The 14,256-nt window shown below is 35.1% G+C and overlaps 1 protein-coding gene across 1 annotated transcript in view; it reads left to right on the top strand.

The window, feature by feature from the left end:
- The first annotated feature begins 879 nt into the window (after nucleotides 1–879).
- The window catches only part of Rau (RA domain-containing protein rau), a 37,535-nt gene continuing 24,158 nt past the window's right edge, over nucleotides 880–14,256 (top strand). Inside the window, exons 1-2 of the mRNA XM_083044228.1 lie at nucleotides 880–1,325; nucleotides 3,811–4,030. Of these exons, the coding sequence (XP_082900354.1) occupies nucleotides 3,827–4,030 (204 nt within the window). The 5' untranslated portion in view covers nucleotides 880–1,325; nucleotides 3,811–3,826. The remainder of the gene's footprint in view (nucleotides 1,326–3,810; nucleotides 4,031–14,256) is intronic.

The following is a 14,256-nucleotide window of genomic DNA, read 5'->3' on the forward strand; positions in this document are numbered from 1 at the left end:
ATCTGTACAATCGCGTAATTTAACTTATATTACATTTATTTTTATATTATTTATATATAAATTCTTTTCTCTTAATATCATATTAATATCAATTTATATAGAATTCCAAAATAAACATAATACATAAAATTAAATTAATACCTTATTAATATTTTTTGACAGAAATTAGATGATTAAAGAATTAATTTGCCAATTAATTTTTAAAATAATAATATGTTATAAAAATAAAAATAATATGTTTTAAATAAAATGGTACAGTACTATAAACTCGATTAATATTTTTTGACAGTTATCAGCTGATTTCTGTCAAAAATATTATTCGAGTTTAAAGTATTAGAACATATTATTTATAACATTTATTATTTTAATTTTTATAACATATTTTTATTTTAAAATTAATTAACAAATTAACGCTTTAATCAACTGATTTTTGTCAAAAAATATTAATCAGGTTTGAACAAACTTTATATAAAAATATTATTCTTTTTTATATAAAATTTAGAATTGTGGTTGTGTTGTTCTAGTTATAAAAATTGCAATTAAAAATCCTGCACAAAGACATTCAATCTACCATTCCAATTCATCTTCCTGCATATTCTAGACGACCGAAGTTTTACATTCTCACCGCGACAAGGAAGACTCTCGCAGCTGACTGAGAGCATGTCTCCTCAGGAGCGGCTGGTTCCGCGGACATACGTCCTTCCTCTTCGTCGAGAACAACGCGAGTATCGTCGTCACCCCCGCAGTTTCTCGGCGCATACATATACATAAATACACACAGATACATGCGGTTTACACAAACACACAAGAAGGTCGTTCTCTTTCCCCCGCCTCATCCGGCGCGGCTGGCTTACTAGTGGCTTTACTCCCTGGCGTCTTCTCGCTTCTCGCCAGTCGCGACAGAACGCTCGCGGAGCGCGCATCGTGGTTTCGGTGCAGCGCGTTTGTTTCGAGCAAATCGACTCGGAACTCCGTTCGAGTTCTCCTCCAGGGAAGGAGAAGACGTCTCGTAACGTTCGATGACTCTCTGAATAACGATGCGTTTCGTGTGAGATGTGCGAAGCGATTTGCGCGAAACTGAATGTCATCGCGCGAAATGCGCGCCGGAAGTCGCCCCTCGTACACGTCGAGATTGTGAATGACCGGTGGTGAAGTCGTTGATGTGCTGTTGTGACTATCGCGCGTAAAATTGCTCTCTCTCTATAATCTAAGACGCAGAGTGAAGACTTGATGTCGTGTATTTGTCGATTTTGAATCTTTGCCGCGTGTCGACGCGCGGATTATTGCGAGTGCGCAGGACGCTGAGCTGAGTAAATTCGGTAAAAGTAAGTATGCAGTGCATAGAAATTGTAACGAAATTTGTATTTGATTGTTTTTGATTTACAACGAATCGTTTCTCGCTTTTCCTCTATTGAAAGTATACATATAAACATTTTTTCTTGTCATGGCGCTCGAATGCACGTGACGTAACACATCGATCTGTTGATGATGCATCCCGGAAAGAATTAATGTTTCCTATTACGATTAATACATATTTATACAATTGAAATATTACACATTATATATAATTAAAATTTATCTTATATTGATTCGAAAAATGATTGTGAGTAGAAAAACTCTGACTTTAATTAAAAAATTTAATTAATAATTGTAAAATTAATATTTTTTACTATTTCTTGACACATTTTTGAAATACTTGGAAGAATAAAAGATAATTGATAATGTTATAATAATTAATAACGCGATATAATGAAGTCTAAAAATAAAGTTGTTTTTTCGAATATTCAGTTTTACATCTCATTGATGAAAATGAATTTTATATATTTTGCATACATATATGATGCATCTCGGAAAGAATTAATGTTTCTATTACAATTACATGCTTACACAATTAAAACATTACACAATATATAATTAAAATTGATTTAATATATATATTTTAAAACTGAGAAACTCAGCTTTTGGATTTTAGTTAAAAGAATTAATATTTTTACTATTTATTGACACATTTTTGAAATGTTATAACAATATTAATAATGAAGGCTAAGAATGAAGTTGTTTCTTCAAAGATTCAGTCTTATATCGCGATATCTCGTTGATGAAAATAAATTTATATATTTTGCATGCATACATATGATCTGAAAGCTTACATTTGCGACGAGTTTCTAGTATTTATTTCTACGTAGGATTTTTCCTTGCTTTCGAGAAGATAGGCGAGGCGTTAACGTCGAATTGAATATTGCAACCGTCTGGTTTCACTTCGCACTCAAATTACACGGACGCGTTTGAAATGCAATCATTTGCTACTGTTCGGTTTTTCTACAAGCGAGCTCCTCGCCACTTTCTACATTTGTTCACCACGGCAATCACAGTTGGAGATATATTATTTATCGAAAGGTCTTACCGGACCAATTACGGTTTTTCTACTAACTTTGCGAGAGGAAAACGCACAAAGAGATTAATTGAAACGTTATGCTGCTATGCGATTTCCAGCAAAACACTGTTACGCGAGTGCATTACCGGAAATCCATGCCAAAGTGAAACTCACAATGGACAATTTCACTCGTGTTTTTTTCACGCAAACAACGCTTTTTAAAAGTAGGCCTAAATTTAAATTTACATCAGTAGGCCGCGAAATTACTATTGTCACTGCCTTTTACATTGTGAATCACTCTTTATTTTTGAAAGATTTCTGTTCAATTTCAATGTAAATCAGCTGATCAAAAATTTACAAATATAAAAATTAAAAATATATCTGCGGACAAATTGATTCTTGATACGTGAGAACGAATAATCGATCGAATTTTTAGAAAATTATGTAGTTATATAAGTTTCTCTCCGCAGTTCAGCGATTAAATAGTAAATTACCCATGAATTCTGATTTCAAATGAATCTCTGCAGATCACTCTATTATTTTTGAGAGATTTCTGTTCAATTTCAATGTAAATCAGTTGATCAAAAATACGAATAAAAAAAAATTTATATATCTGCGGACAAATTGATTCTTGAAACGTGAAAACGAATAATCGATCGAATTTTTAGTAAAATTATGTAGTTATATAAGTTTCTCCGCAGTTCAGCGATTAAATAGTAAATTACCCGTGAATTCTGGTTTCAAATAAATCTACAAATCACTCTATTATTTTTGAGAGATTTCTGTTCAATTTCAATGTAGATCAGCTGATCCAAATTACGAATAAAAAATGAAAAATATATCTGCGGACAAATTGATTCTTGACACATGAGAACGAATGATTGATCGAATTTTTAATAAAATTATATAGTTATATAAGTTTCTCCGCAGTTCAGCGATTAAATAGTAAATTACCCATGAATTCTGATTTCAAATGAATCTACAGATCACTCTATTATTTTTGAGAGATTTCTGTTCAATTTCAATGTAGATCAGCTGATCCAAATTACGAATAAAAAATGAAAAATATATCTGCGGACAAATTGATTCTTGACACATGAGAACGAATGATTGATCGAATTTTTAATAAAATTATATAGTTATATAAGTTTCTCCGCAGTTCAGCGATTAAATAGTAAATTACCCATGAATTCTGATTTCAAATGAATCTACAAATCACTCTATTATTTTTGAGAGATTTCTGTTCAATTTCAATGTAGATCAGCTGATCCAAATTACGAATAAAAAATGAAAAATATATCTGCGGACAAATTGATTCTTGACACATGAGAACGAATGATTGATCGAATTTTTAGTAAAATTATATAGTTATATAAGTTTCTTCGCAAGTTTCTTCAGCGATTTAATGGTAAATTATCCATGGATTCTGATTGCAGATAAGAAGAAGGAGGAATGTTGAAACACGTGTCGGTGTCGCCGTGGAGAGGACGGGCAGACAGCGTGAGCCTCTCATCCAGCGGCGGCGCGAGTAGCTGCGGAAGCGGAAGTCCTACTCCCGGTCACACACCACCACCCTCGAGAGCGTCCTCATGCGCATCCCTGGTACCCTTAACCGCCCTGTCGAGCTTCTCCCCGGCTGACGCCGCGCCCCAACAGGTGAGTGCTTCGTGATTAGTTTCCCACACTCGCCTACAAAATTCGCTCTGTTTTAACGACGAACATTTCCGCGTGAAATCCGTAATTAATTCGGAAACCGGAACAGAAGATCCCACCAGATTCTCAGCACCTTACTATGAAGAGAAAATTGTTTTTTTATTTATTTTATACAAAGGTACAGTTATTTAAGATACAGTTATCTGTTACCTGAAGATTATTTGGGTATACTTTTTACATTTAATGGTAAACTTTAATTGATACATAATGTGATATAATAATGAACCCATGAGAAAGACAGTAAAATGGGCGGACAGTTTTGTATTGTCCGCGGGAGACGATTAAGAACAACGCGGGAGAGTATAAAAAGTGGCGATACTGCGTCTAATAAAGTAAAGTAGAATAAAAAACGCTTCGCACAGCCGAGTGACGTAAAGCGGTTTAGCAAAACGGGAGCAACATGTTTCCTGAGCGCTTATTAACAGCTGCACCACGTGTGTGTATTTACATATGATGGTGCCTGATAAATTTTATTACATATTTAATCCATGAGATTATTCTTCTTTGTCGTAATCAACAAAATATCGTACCTTCTAAACACGATCGTAAAAAATAATCATTAAATAATAATTATTAAATAAAATCGTTTAAATTAAATAAAAATAATTATTAAATAAAATAATAAATTTATTATTAAATAAAATAATAAATTTATTAGTAATTATAAAATATTGATTAATATGTTTCTTTGCAAATTTATTTAAGATCGTGATAAATGATATCGAAGTGACAATTATTTGTGCAAGGTAAATATTTCAAATATTTGTGACTCTTGCGACCGGAACCTGGTGTTTTAATGACAACCGCATAATTTCTCACGGCTTCTTCAAAGTCCGCGCTGTAGTGGAACTGCAACTTCGACGCGCCAATGCGGTTTCGCGTTTCTTTTTGCGCGGACAGGAACATGATTCTCTCAAGGGCCTTCGTCGCAGGATGGCGTTTAGGCAGGGATATATTTTTCTTCGCCATCTGCACAGACCGTGGCCGAAAGCCAAAACACATGCTTACTGCATTGAGAGAATTTTATCTTAAAACTTATCCTGAAAATTATGGTAATCGCGAGACAATATGGTATGGAAAGAATTTCTCTGATTAATATCTATTACAATAAAATATAAAACATGTTTGATTAATTGTATTAAACTGTATAGTAAAATTAATCAAACATATTTTATATTATATTTTATTGTAATAGATATTATTATTTTTATTGTGATAAATTAATCAGATAAATTCTCATAAAATTCTTTCCATACCATATTGTCCTACGATCATCATGATTTTCAGGATAAATTCGAAAAAAAAATTCTCTCTGTGTGTCATTCGAAATCTTGTCTCCTTTCTAGAAACACTGGGCATCCTTGAAAATTATCATGCCACTTTGTATTGATTTCTTCTTATGCAAAATAACGATTTTGAAGTATATTAATGAATTTAAAGAACGAGATTGACGTTTTGAAAAATGTATATAATTATAAAAATTATTCCTCATGAACATTTCTGAAGATAGAGTAATCAAGGGACAAATTGCAAGAATTTTCTAGGGTAAATAAGTGTTTTTATAATTTCGCACGCCTGATTACGATCAAGGTCGGTGCATTTAAAAATGCTATTGCATTTGTGCATGCGTCACTATCCTCGTTTCCACTCGAGCTCTAGATATTCGCGCGATTCTCATCGATGCCTGCACAGCGAAGAATTTTCATTGTATATTTGTGGTTGTCTGACCTGTTTCGCACGCGGGTTACAAAGGTCGTCGTACAAAATGTATAATCGCTTCCGTTAGCCCGTCCGAGATACATATGTGCGCCTCTACAAGACCATACACCATACATATTTTTTTCGTAATTAGTAGATACAAAACAGATATTTAATGAACACACATTTCGATTGTGTGTTCGACTGCAATGATCCGATTTAATCCGAAGAGTATTATAGGCAAAAAATATTATAGGCGTTGAATACAATTATATGGTTTACATTGCCTGAGAATAAATTTTTAATTGCGACATACATCAATGCTGCAGTTAAATTTTGTACGTATCTTCATCGCGATATAAGAAGTAGCGTCTTTTTATAGATAAAGTAATAGAAAGCAGCGACGCGGGACCCCTATTTTCAAAGCACACAAGTAGTCCCGCAGTTTTTGTCTCGATGAAATCGAGGATTCTCTGTGAGAACCCTGCATACTGAGATATCACACATATTGCAATCGTGTCCACAATGCGCAGTGAAAAACTAAACGAGCCATGGTAACCATGACGGAGTCACTTAATCGCGCTCGCTGCTGATCCACGCAGACTTTTTTTGTTGCTCGTTCAGGATTAGGCGGTATGTTTTCAGAGAAGCTCTGAATCAATTACCGACTTGCGCGTGAGCTCTATATTTTTCGCAATTAACACTGAAATACTAGACGCGTGAGAGACGAGCTACTTTAAAAAATCGTACATTTTAAATCTTTTTTGTTTGTTTATTTTTTTCTATTTTTGATATTAATATAATATTCGAAAAATGATTAAATATATTATATTAAAACAATAAGTGGAATATCTGCGTAGCAGATCGAGTTTTATGTCTCGTTACGCCTTTTTAATCTCAGGTCTGTCCTGACCCTTGCAATATCCGGCGCGGTAGGCCGTGTTTCCGGTTTCTTTACGATTCTACAATGCCCCGTTGGTCGACTCTGATAAACCACATTTTGTTATCTCAGTCTAAGCGTCAAGTTTTTATTTATCGAATTTTATATATATATTTTTTTTCTGCGATGAATTTTTTATTATTAGTTATATCTTTGCTTCTGTCACGTATTTAGTTAGTATTTATTTGGTTTTGATATATTTTTAATTGTTTCATCTCCGATTAATTTTTTTATAAAATAAATTAGACTTATATTGCGGGGATGACAATCGGAAGTGATGAAATTTTCATTGACGTGACACATATGATTGTACTTGGATTTCGAAAATGTTCATTGTCTCGCGATTCCCTCGGAGCAAAAGCGTTTTTCGCATCGGTGACTGGAGGAAGGCCGAATTCACGACATAGCAGACCTTTCTGATTCACATAGAGATGCTTGTGATCCAAGGACGTGTTGCGAATTTTACTGCATGTCATTGACACACACCAATCTGATTACACTTATTTAAACTCAACAAATGTGTCCATTTACGAAAGTGGCGGCCAGAAATTTTAATAATTTAAATGTTTTTTATTTTTATATCGCTAGTAAATTAATCAACAGGGTAGTTAAATTAATCGACCACACTAGCCAATGAATTTTGTCTAAGTTATGACTTTATCGACCATATGGTTGTGGTCTTTATAAAGTATAACTTGAAATTATTAATTACAAATTTTTCTAAAAATTGAAATTATTAATTACAAATTTTTCTAAAAATTTGTAATTAATAATTTCAAGTTATACTTTATAAAGACCACAACCATATGGTCGATAAAGTCATAACTTAGACAAAATTCATTGGCTAGTGTGGTCGATTAATTTAACTACCCTGTTTAATAATTTATTTGTGCAATCTTTTCATTCATCTAAGTTTATGAGACAGTAAAATACGACAGCAAAATTACACATATATTTATTCGAGAATCATTGATCATTACTTTGCCATACATATAATCAAATTAGTGCCATCTTCGAGTACGCATGATTACGTAGGCAAATTCGTGTCACAATTAGAACGCTTATTTAACATCGTTTCCGACTGACATTTTGTCTGCTCTCTTCTCGCTCCGGTTTCTTTATTCACGGAAGGCAGGATATCAGAAAGAGCGCACGACAAATGGTCCGTAGCGTTAATTAATACGTGCCGCGTCTCACCCGCATGATGATGGCGCGACACGACGATGAGGAAGAGATGGCAAAGAAGCGGGCGCGAAGCAACGTCTTCGTCAAGGCTTTTCACCGTGTGGAAGAGACCCCGCATGATGACGAACGGCGGATACACAATAGCCTATAATTAAGATACAACTCGTCCAAAGATCTTTGCCCATATCCAAGGATAGTTCCCTCATAACACGGAACGCGCGACAGAGTACAATAGCCGACGCTCTTTCGAGTGGAAAATGAGAGAAGTCCATTTGTATACTAATGGTCCGATCGAACGGGTCTATATGAATCGCATATTTGGATACCTTCGATCGGCTTCTCCCAATCCGGTTCTGTTCTTCTCGTCTTTAACAACTATTTACGAAGCATCGAACGCGTTCCTTCTGTTACGCCTGGGATAATTATAGATTATTATCCGCTTGCCCGTTCGGAGAACCTAAGAGATGAACTCTTCTTCTTCTCGGATGGATCGAAGGGATGCAGGCAGGCTTGGGAGTCTTTACCGAATGGACGACCTTAAGAAAACACACCGCAGCCGTACGAAAACACTTCGGCCATGGTAAGAAGTAGAAAGTACAGCCACCCCGTTTTTCATCATCGTGGTGGTGTGGAATTCTTCATTGTTGACGTAATCGGGATGACGTGCTCCGTAATCTTTCCGGATCAAGATCGACCTCGTTTTTTCACGCTGCGTGATTAAGGCTTATCGAAAATATATCTTACAATATTAGATGTATGAATATTAAGAAATATATACTATACGGTAATTACTTCTTCTTTGAAAATATGAAAGTATTAGCGTACATATACGAAGTTTTTCGTATTACAATCTCTTATCACAAACATTAGACAAAGAAGCGGATGAGTGTGTACTAAGTATCAAGATTACAGCCGGAAGTGCGGTATGTTAACTAGTAAGAACATCAGCTCGACTGCAATCGTCGTCCACGTGATAAGGCAAATCAAATCCGGAAATGTCACGGAAGTGTTACGATTGGAACGTTCATCTTCTTACAAAAAAAACACTTAATAGAAAATAATTTTTGTATGAATATAGAAAAATCTGTTAATTATACATTTAAATACATAATATGTCATATAGTACATATTATATATTAATAAAAAATAAATAGACGAATTATTAAATTATGTGAAATGATGTATGAGGATACATCTAACTTTTTATCATCTGACATTGATAAAAAAATTTAGAATAATCATGGCTTCTTTAATACAATGACGCTGTTTTGAGTATATATTTCCTCAAGTTGGCGATTTAATCTTTCGTGGACGCAACTCTCGCGTGAATCCATCAATTGTTTCATTCATGTTTTGCAGATATCTGGTGAATGGAGAAAAAGATCGCGCCGCGCTTGCACTTTCCTTATCTCGTTCGACACGTGAATCTCGTTCTATTCTTACGAGCAACGCGCCAACTTTCTTTCTTTGTGCATATGAAAACGATTCGTGGAAAAACAGCAAACGGGTGTTGATATAAAAGGGAAGAAAACTCGTCGATATATACTTGAGACGCCAGCGCGGCAGATAGAAGAAACCGTTTTACGATTTTATTTATAGAAAGATCAATGTGTCCGGCTTATCGTAATGAAGAAGCCAGACTACAAATTCTACTAATTAATGACTACCGAAAATCTCGTCGGATCTCTAAAAACAATTTTCGCGTCCGCGACACGAGGACTAAAATAAGTTATTTGAAGGAATTATAAAGCTGCTGCGAACCGAAAAAAATCTCAAAAAGAAAATAATTAAATAAAAAGCAAAAATAGCAATAGAAAATAGAAAAAGACGCCATTTAAAACTGAAAATGTAGAATAAATATAAAGAAAATAAATAGCCTTTATGAGTCACGGTCCATCAGACTTAATATGTATCAATTAGATATTGACAGTCGGAAATCAGCTGATTTCTCATATGGAATTTTTCTAGTCTGTGAAACTAATCCGGCTTACCCGGTAAAGCATTCTCGTCCTGCTCAATGTCACTGAGTGATAATTCCTAATTGAAATGCTTGACCATTATCACGCGGGAATGGCGCAGCGTTACATCCGCGATTTAACACTCGAGTCAGCAGTGAACCGGAATTTGTTGCTTAACGTCCGAGATAATCGACGTATTACGCAATATATAACGCTTATATGCATCTTCTAAGTACATCTCGAAAATTGCGTAGCGCTTTGCACGATCGAATTTCACACAGTCATCTTGAAATTATAGGCAACGTATGCAAATATCGATTTTAAAATGTTTCACGAATAGATGACAAGTGATTCATCACGCGGAGATGAAATCATCATCATGTCGTAGCAAACTCTCTCGGTTTGATGATTTGTATTTTAGATAGAAATCTTTTCTAACACCTTTCATTGTCTTTGAATTATTTTAATGGATAATATTGATGAAGGACTAACAAAAGTAATGAGGAAATAATTTTATATTCTGTTTATCGGTATCTCGAACATAAAATTTCATAAAACGGAATTCATGAAATTAATTGACTTGGCTATAACGAATCGAAAGCGAGTGGATTTCATTCATGAGTATTATCGAAGGAATTCCTGAGCCGTGAATGTCTTTGGGGATCGGTCACGGGCTACTGGTGAAAGCGTCTCGCGCACGCGAAAGTACTCATTCGCGAGTATAGGTACTCATTCACGCTCCACCGCGAATTATTACCTGGTTAAACTTGGACGATCCGAAAGCCCAGTCTACTGCGTGCCGTTAAAGTCGATACTTTACACGCTCGTAAAACGAACGGAGCTTCCATAATATGCAAGAAGCGGTGGAAGACGACTGAATCATAAATTACATAAGAGGGATGTAAGATTATGAAAGTCTCTCGATTATGATTCTGTGTATAAAAAAAAAGCGAAATTGCATTTTGTTTAATAATTTTACACACATTTATAATACACATTTATAATACATATTTATAATAGTCTGTATATTTTTATTTATATCGGATTTAGGGATATCGGTGATATTTGATTAATAAGTGCTTAGTGACTTTAAAAGTTTAATATTATTTTCTCTCAATTTTTTTATAATTCCGACAACAATTCGATCATCACGTGTGCATCGTTTCTTTTTTTATAGGAATATTAATAAAATTAAAACTAATACTTACGATGTCATTCGGATTACTAATATACCAAGAATTTTTATATTAGGAGATTTATTAGTTTCAAGAGAATCAGTTGTCGTAATAATATAATAACAGCAATAACCGAAGACGGATGTGGACGGTTGGCAAAGACAATTCTTCGAAGAATACTTCAAGCTGTAACGTTGGCGTCTCCAGTATTGCATATAATTACGTGCGAACGCATGTTAATGCGGTTACAATATTGGCTGTTTACCAATCATGCGTCAAAGAGCTTTATATCATCAGGAGTTTCCGAAGTATCCAATTGTGTCACCACGTGGGACGAGATATTGCATTCTGGGAATCCGCTTGAATGTCCTTGATTATTCATACCAAGAAAAAAAAATCAGAATTTTTCATGAAACATTATCATATATATGCATCACATACTTTATAAATGACTGAACATTTTTGGAGCACACCTGTAGGAGATTTAATACGTTTCCCAACTTTCTAAATTCGCTCTTGAAAGCTGAAAAAGTATGAAGAAAATTAATTAAAAATTATAAGATATTTTATCAAGATACATAAAATTTTAATCATTTCAAAACGTCACTCCTTTTAACGGGATTATAATAATTTCCTAAATGGGTAATGCATTGCGGGTCGCATTGTGCAACAATCCATGAGTCACTCGTACTTGTGTCTTTGTTTCTATGAGTACCGAGAATCCTTTCTCAACCGTTTTTCAATGTACCTACATTTAACATCTGGCCGATCGACAATTGTGGTTCGAGTCTCCGGCGCAGATGGTCTAGTTTATGTGTTGCCAAACAACAATGATTGTTACCCTTAACATTCTTACAGTTTTACCAGCCTTTATATAGGCCCTGCATAATAATGACTTAATGACACAATACCGAAAAGGGATCTCGGAGTAATTATAACAAATATATAATACTAGCTTGGCAATGCTAAAAATTAAATTTACTTAATAATTCTTCATGTTTTTTACATGTATGTCGTTTTTTCATTAGTAATAACTATGTATATAATATATAATTCGTTATCCGGAAATTTAGGTAAATTTCAGTGCATTTGTCCTATTTTCAAGCAGAAAGTATGTTTTTAAAAGTCCGATTTCATAACGGTACATTTTTTTCTCGCAATAAAATACACGGAGGAAGAGAGAACTTGCGGACAGAAAGAAAAATTACACAGGGCGACGGGATGCAAGGAGAGATGATTAATTCCTGCGGTCGCGAGGAAGTAATGTGAGATCCCGGGATCGGATCCTCTCTCGCTTCGGTCAAAAGCATAATGATGTGCGAACAGGTTTCCCTCCGACTCTCTGGGAAGTTAGTGCCCGGGACGCGTGCGTGCATCTCGACCAAGGCGTGAAACCGCAGATGATTCTTTCTGTAGACGATGTAATGTCATAGTGAAAGCGAACAATCGCCGAATTGTATGGGTCCATCGCGTGAAATCGCGTGAGCAGACGATTATTGATGGACCATCGACAAGGGCGCTAAAAATTTCGGAATCGAAGAAACGAAGAATATTCAGTATTGTATCCTCTTCGAGCTTCATCTTTTCAACTTATTTTATTTTATTATTGCGGTATTTCTTTATTTTGGGCTGCCTTGTATCGAGAATTAGGATCCATTAATAGTCTGCGTTATTTATACAAGAGATTTTTTTTCTTTTTTACACTCTACTCTTTTCAATACGTATGTAGGAACTTTCTACACGTGGTGCTTTGTCCTAAACCTTATTCCTTGCACGCTTGCACGCTTTAGTCGAGAACCAGGTGGCGCAGATATTTTTTATATACTTACACAGAGTGTTTCTAAATATGTGCGGGAAACTGTAGGAAATGATTTCTTGTCGAAAATTAAGAGAGGTTTTTCATATAAACATTCCTTCTTGAAGAGTTACACTCCTTGAAAGGGGGAAGGTAGAAATTAGGTTTCTTTCTTAAATTTTGGACAAGTTAAAAAAATGAAATTTGGTGGATATTTTCCACTAGTAAAAAGGATATTTATTAATACTTTTTTAATCTTCCCGTATCGTTATAAGGGGATGAAACTAACAACCCCTATTTAATTTTTTATTAAAACTTTTTAACCGATCGGAATGTGATGATGTGAAAATATGCGTTAGAAAGCTTGATTCCTTTAGAAATTTTTCTATTTCTTTTATTTTTTTTGTAAAATCAATACTTTTCAAAAAAAATTAAAAAATAAAAATTGTCACCTCTTTCTTTGAAGAAGTGTATTAACTCTCCTCAGGGAGGGATATATAGAAGTATATGTTTATATATAAAAACCCCCTTTAATTTTCCACAAAGAATCATCTCCTAAATTTTTTGCACTTATTTAGAAACACCCTGTATATTGTATACCTTTTATATCTATATATGTATATTTCCATCATCAATCTTGAATTACTCAACAAATTTGGGCGCAAATACGCGAAGGAAACAAAAGCTATCTCGACCATCTCTTCTCGCGCTGCGAAGGTTACCGTATGAAAACATCCCAGGAAACCTAAACGTTCTGCTCGCTATAATAATTCAACGCAACCGAGCGACCCGGCGCAAACACGGTTATCACGGTCGAGAGTTGATATCGCGCTGCGATATGTACATATATATACATACCGCGGTCGGCGAACGAGAAAGGGGTATCGAATGAAGAAACTTACTACGACAAGAGCGCGACGAGGGGATGGGAGAGGGATGATGGTGGATGGTGGTGTGCGTCGAAAGAAAGAGTGAATGGGAGCACTGTGCGCCAGATGGCTTCGCCGCATCTCGACGCTCTGTACCGCCGCGAGAGATCCGGTCCCATTGCTATTTCATAACCCGGGAGGGATCCTCCGATCGTATAATACGAAAGGCACACTGACAATAACTGTCATGCGACTGACCTCTGACAATTCACGATGGCGTTTTATGGACTCGGTCTAGGGTTTATCGCTACGAGATTTCTATGAAATCCGAGGGAATCGGAAGCGTGGGCGCCGTTTTATTTCTCGACGATGTAGAAAATATATATATTCCGAAGTTAAAAGGCAGAAATTGTCCTGGAGAACAATGGCTAATGAAGCGAAGGAAAACGGGAATAATTTTTGATATTATCAGAAATAAAATAAAAGGCTCTGTGGTTAAATAGTTTTTTAAATTTATTTTGATGAAAGAAATTATTTATTTTAATAATG

The sequence above is a fragment of the Prenolepis imparis genome, unplaced genomic scaffold, assembly GCF_030444845.1.
Source record: "Prenolepis imparis isolate NDT839.2.m4 unplaced genomic scaffold, iyPreImpa1.0 SCAF_8, whole genome shotgun sequence".
Classification (NCBI taxonomy): Eukaryota; Metazoa; Arthropoda; class Insecta; order Hymenoptera; family Formicidae; genus Prenolepis; species Prenolepis imparis.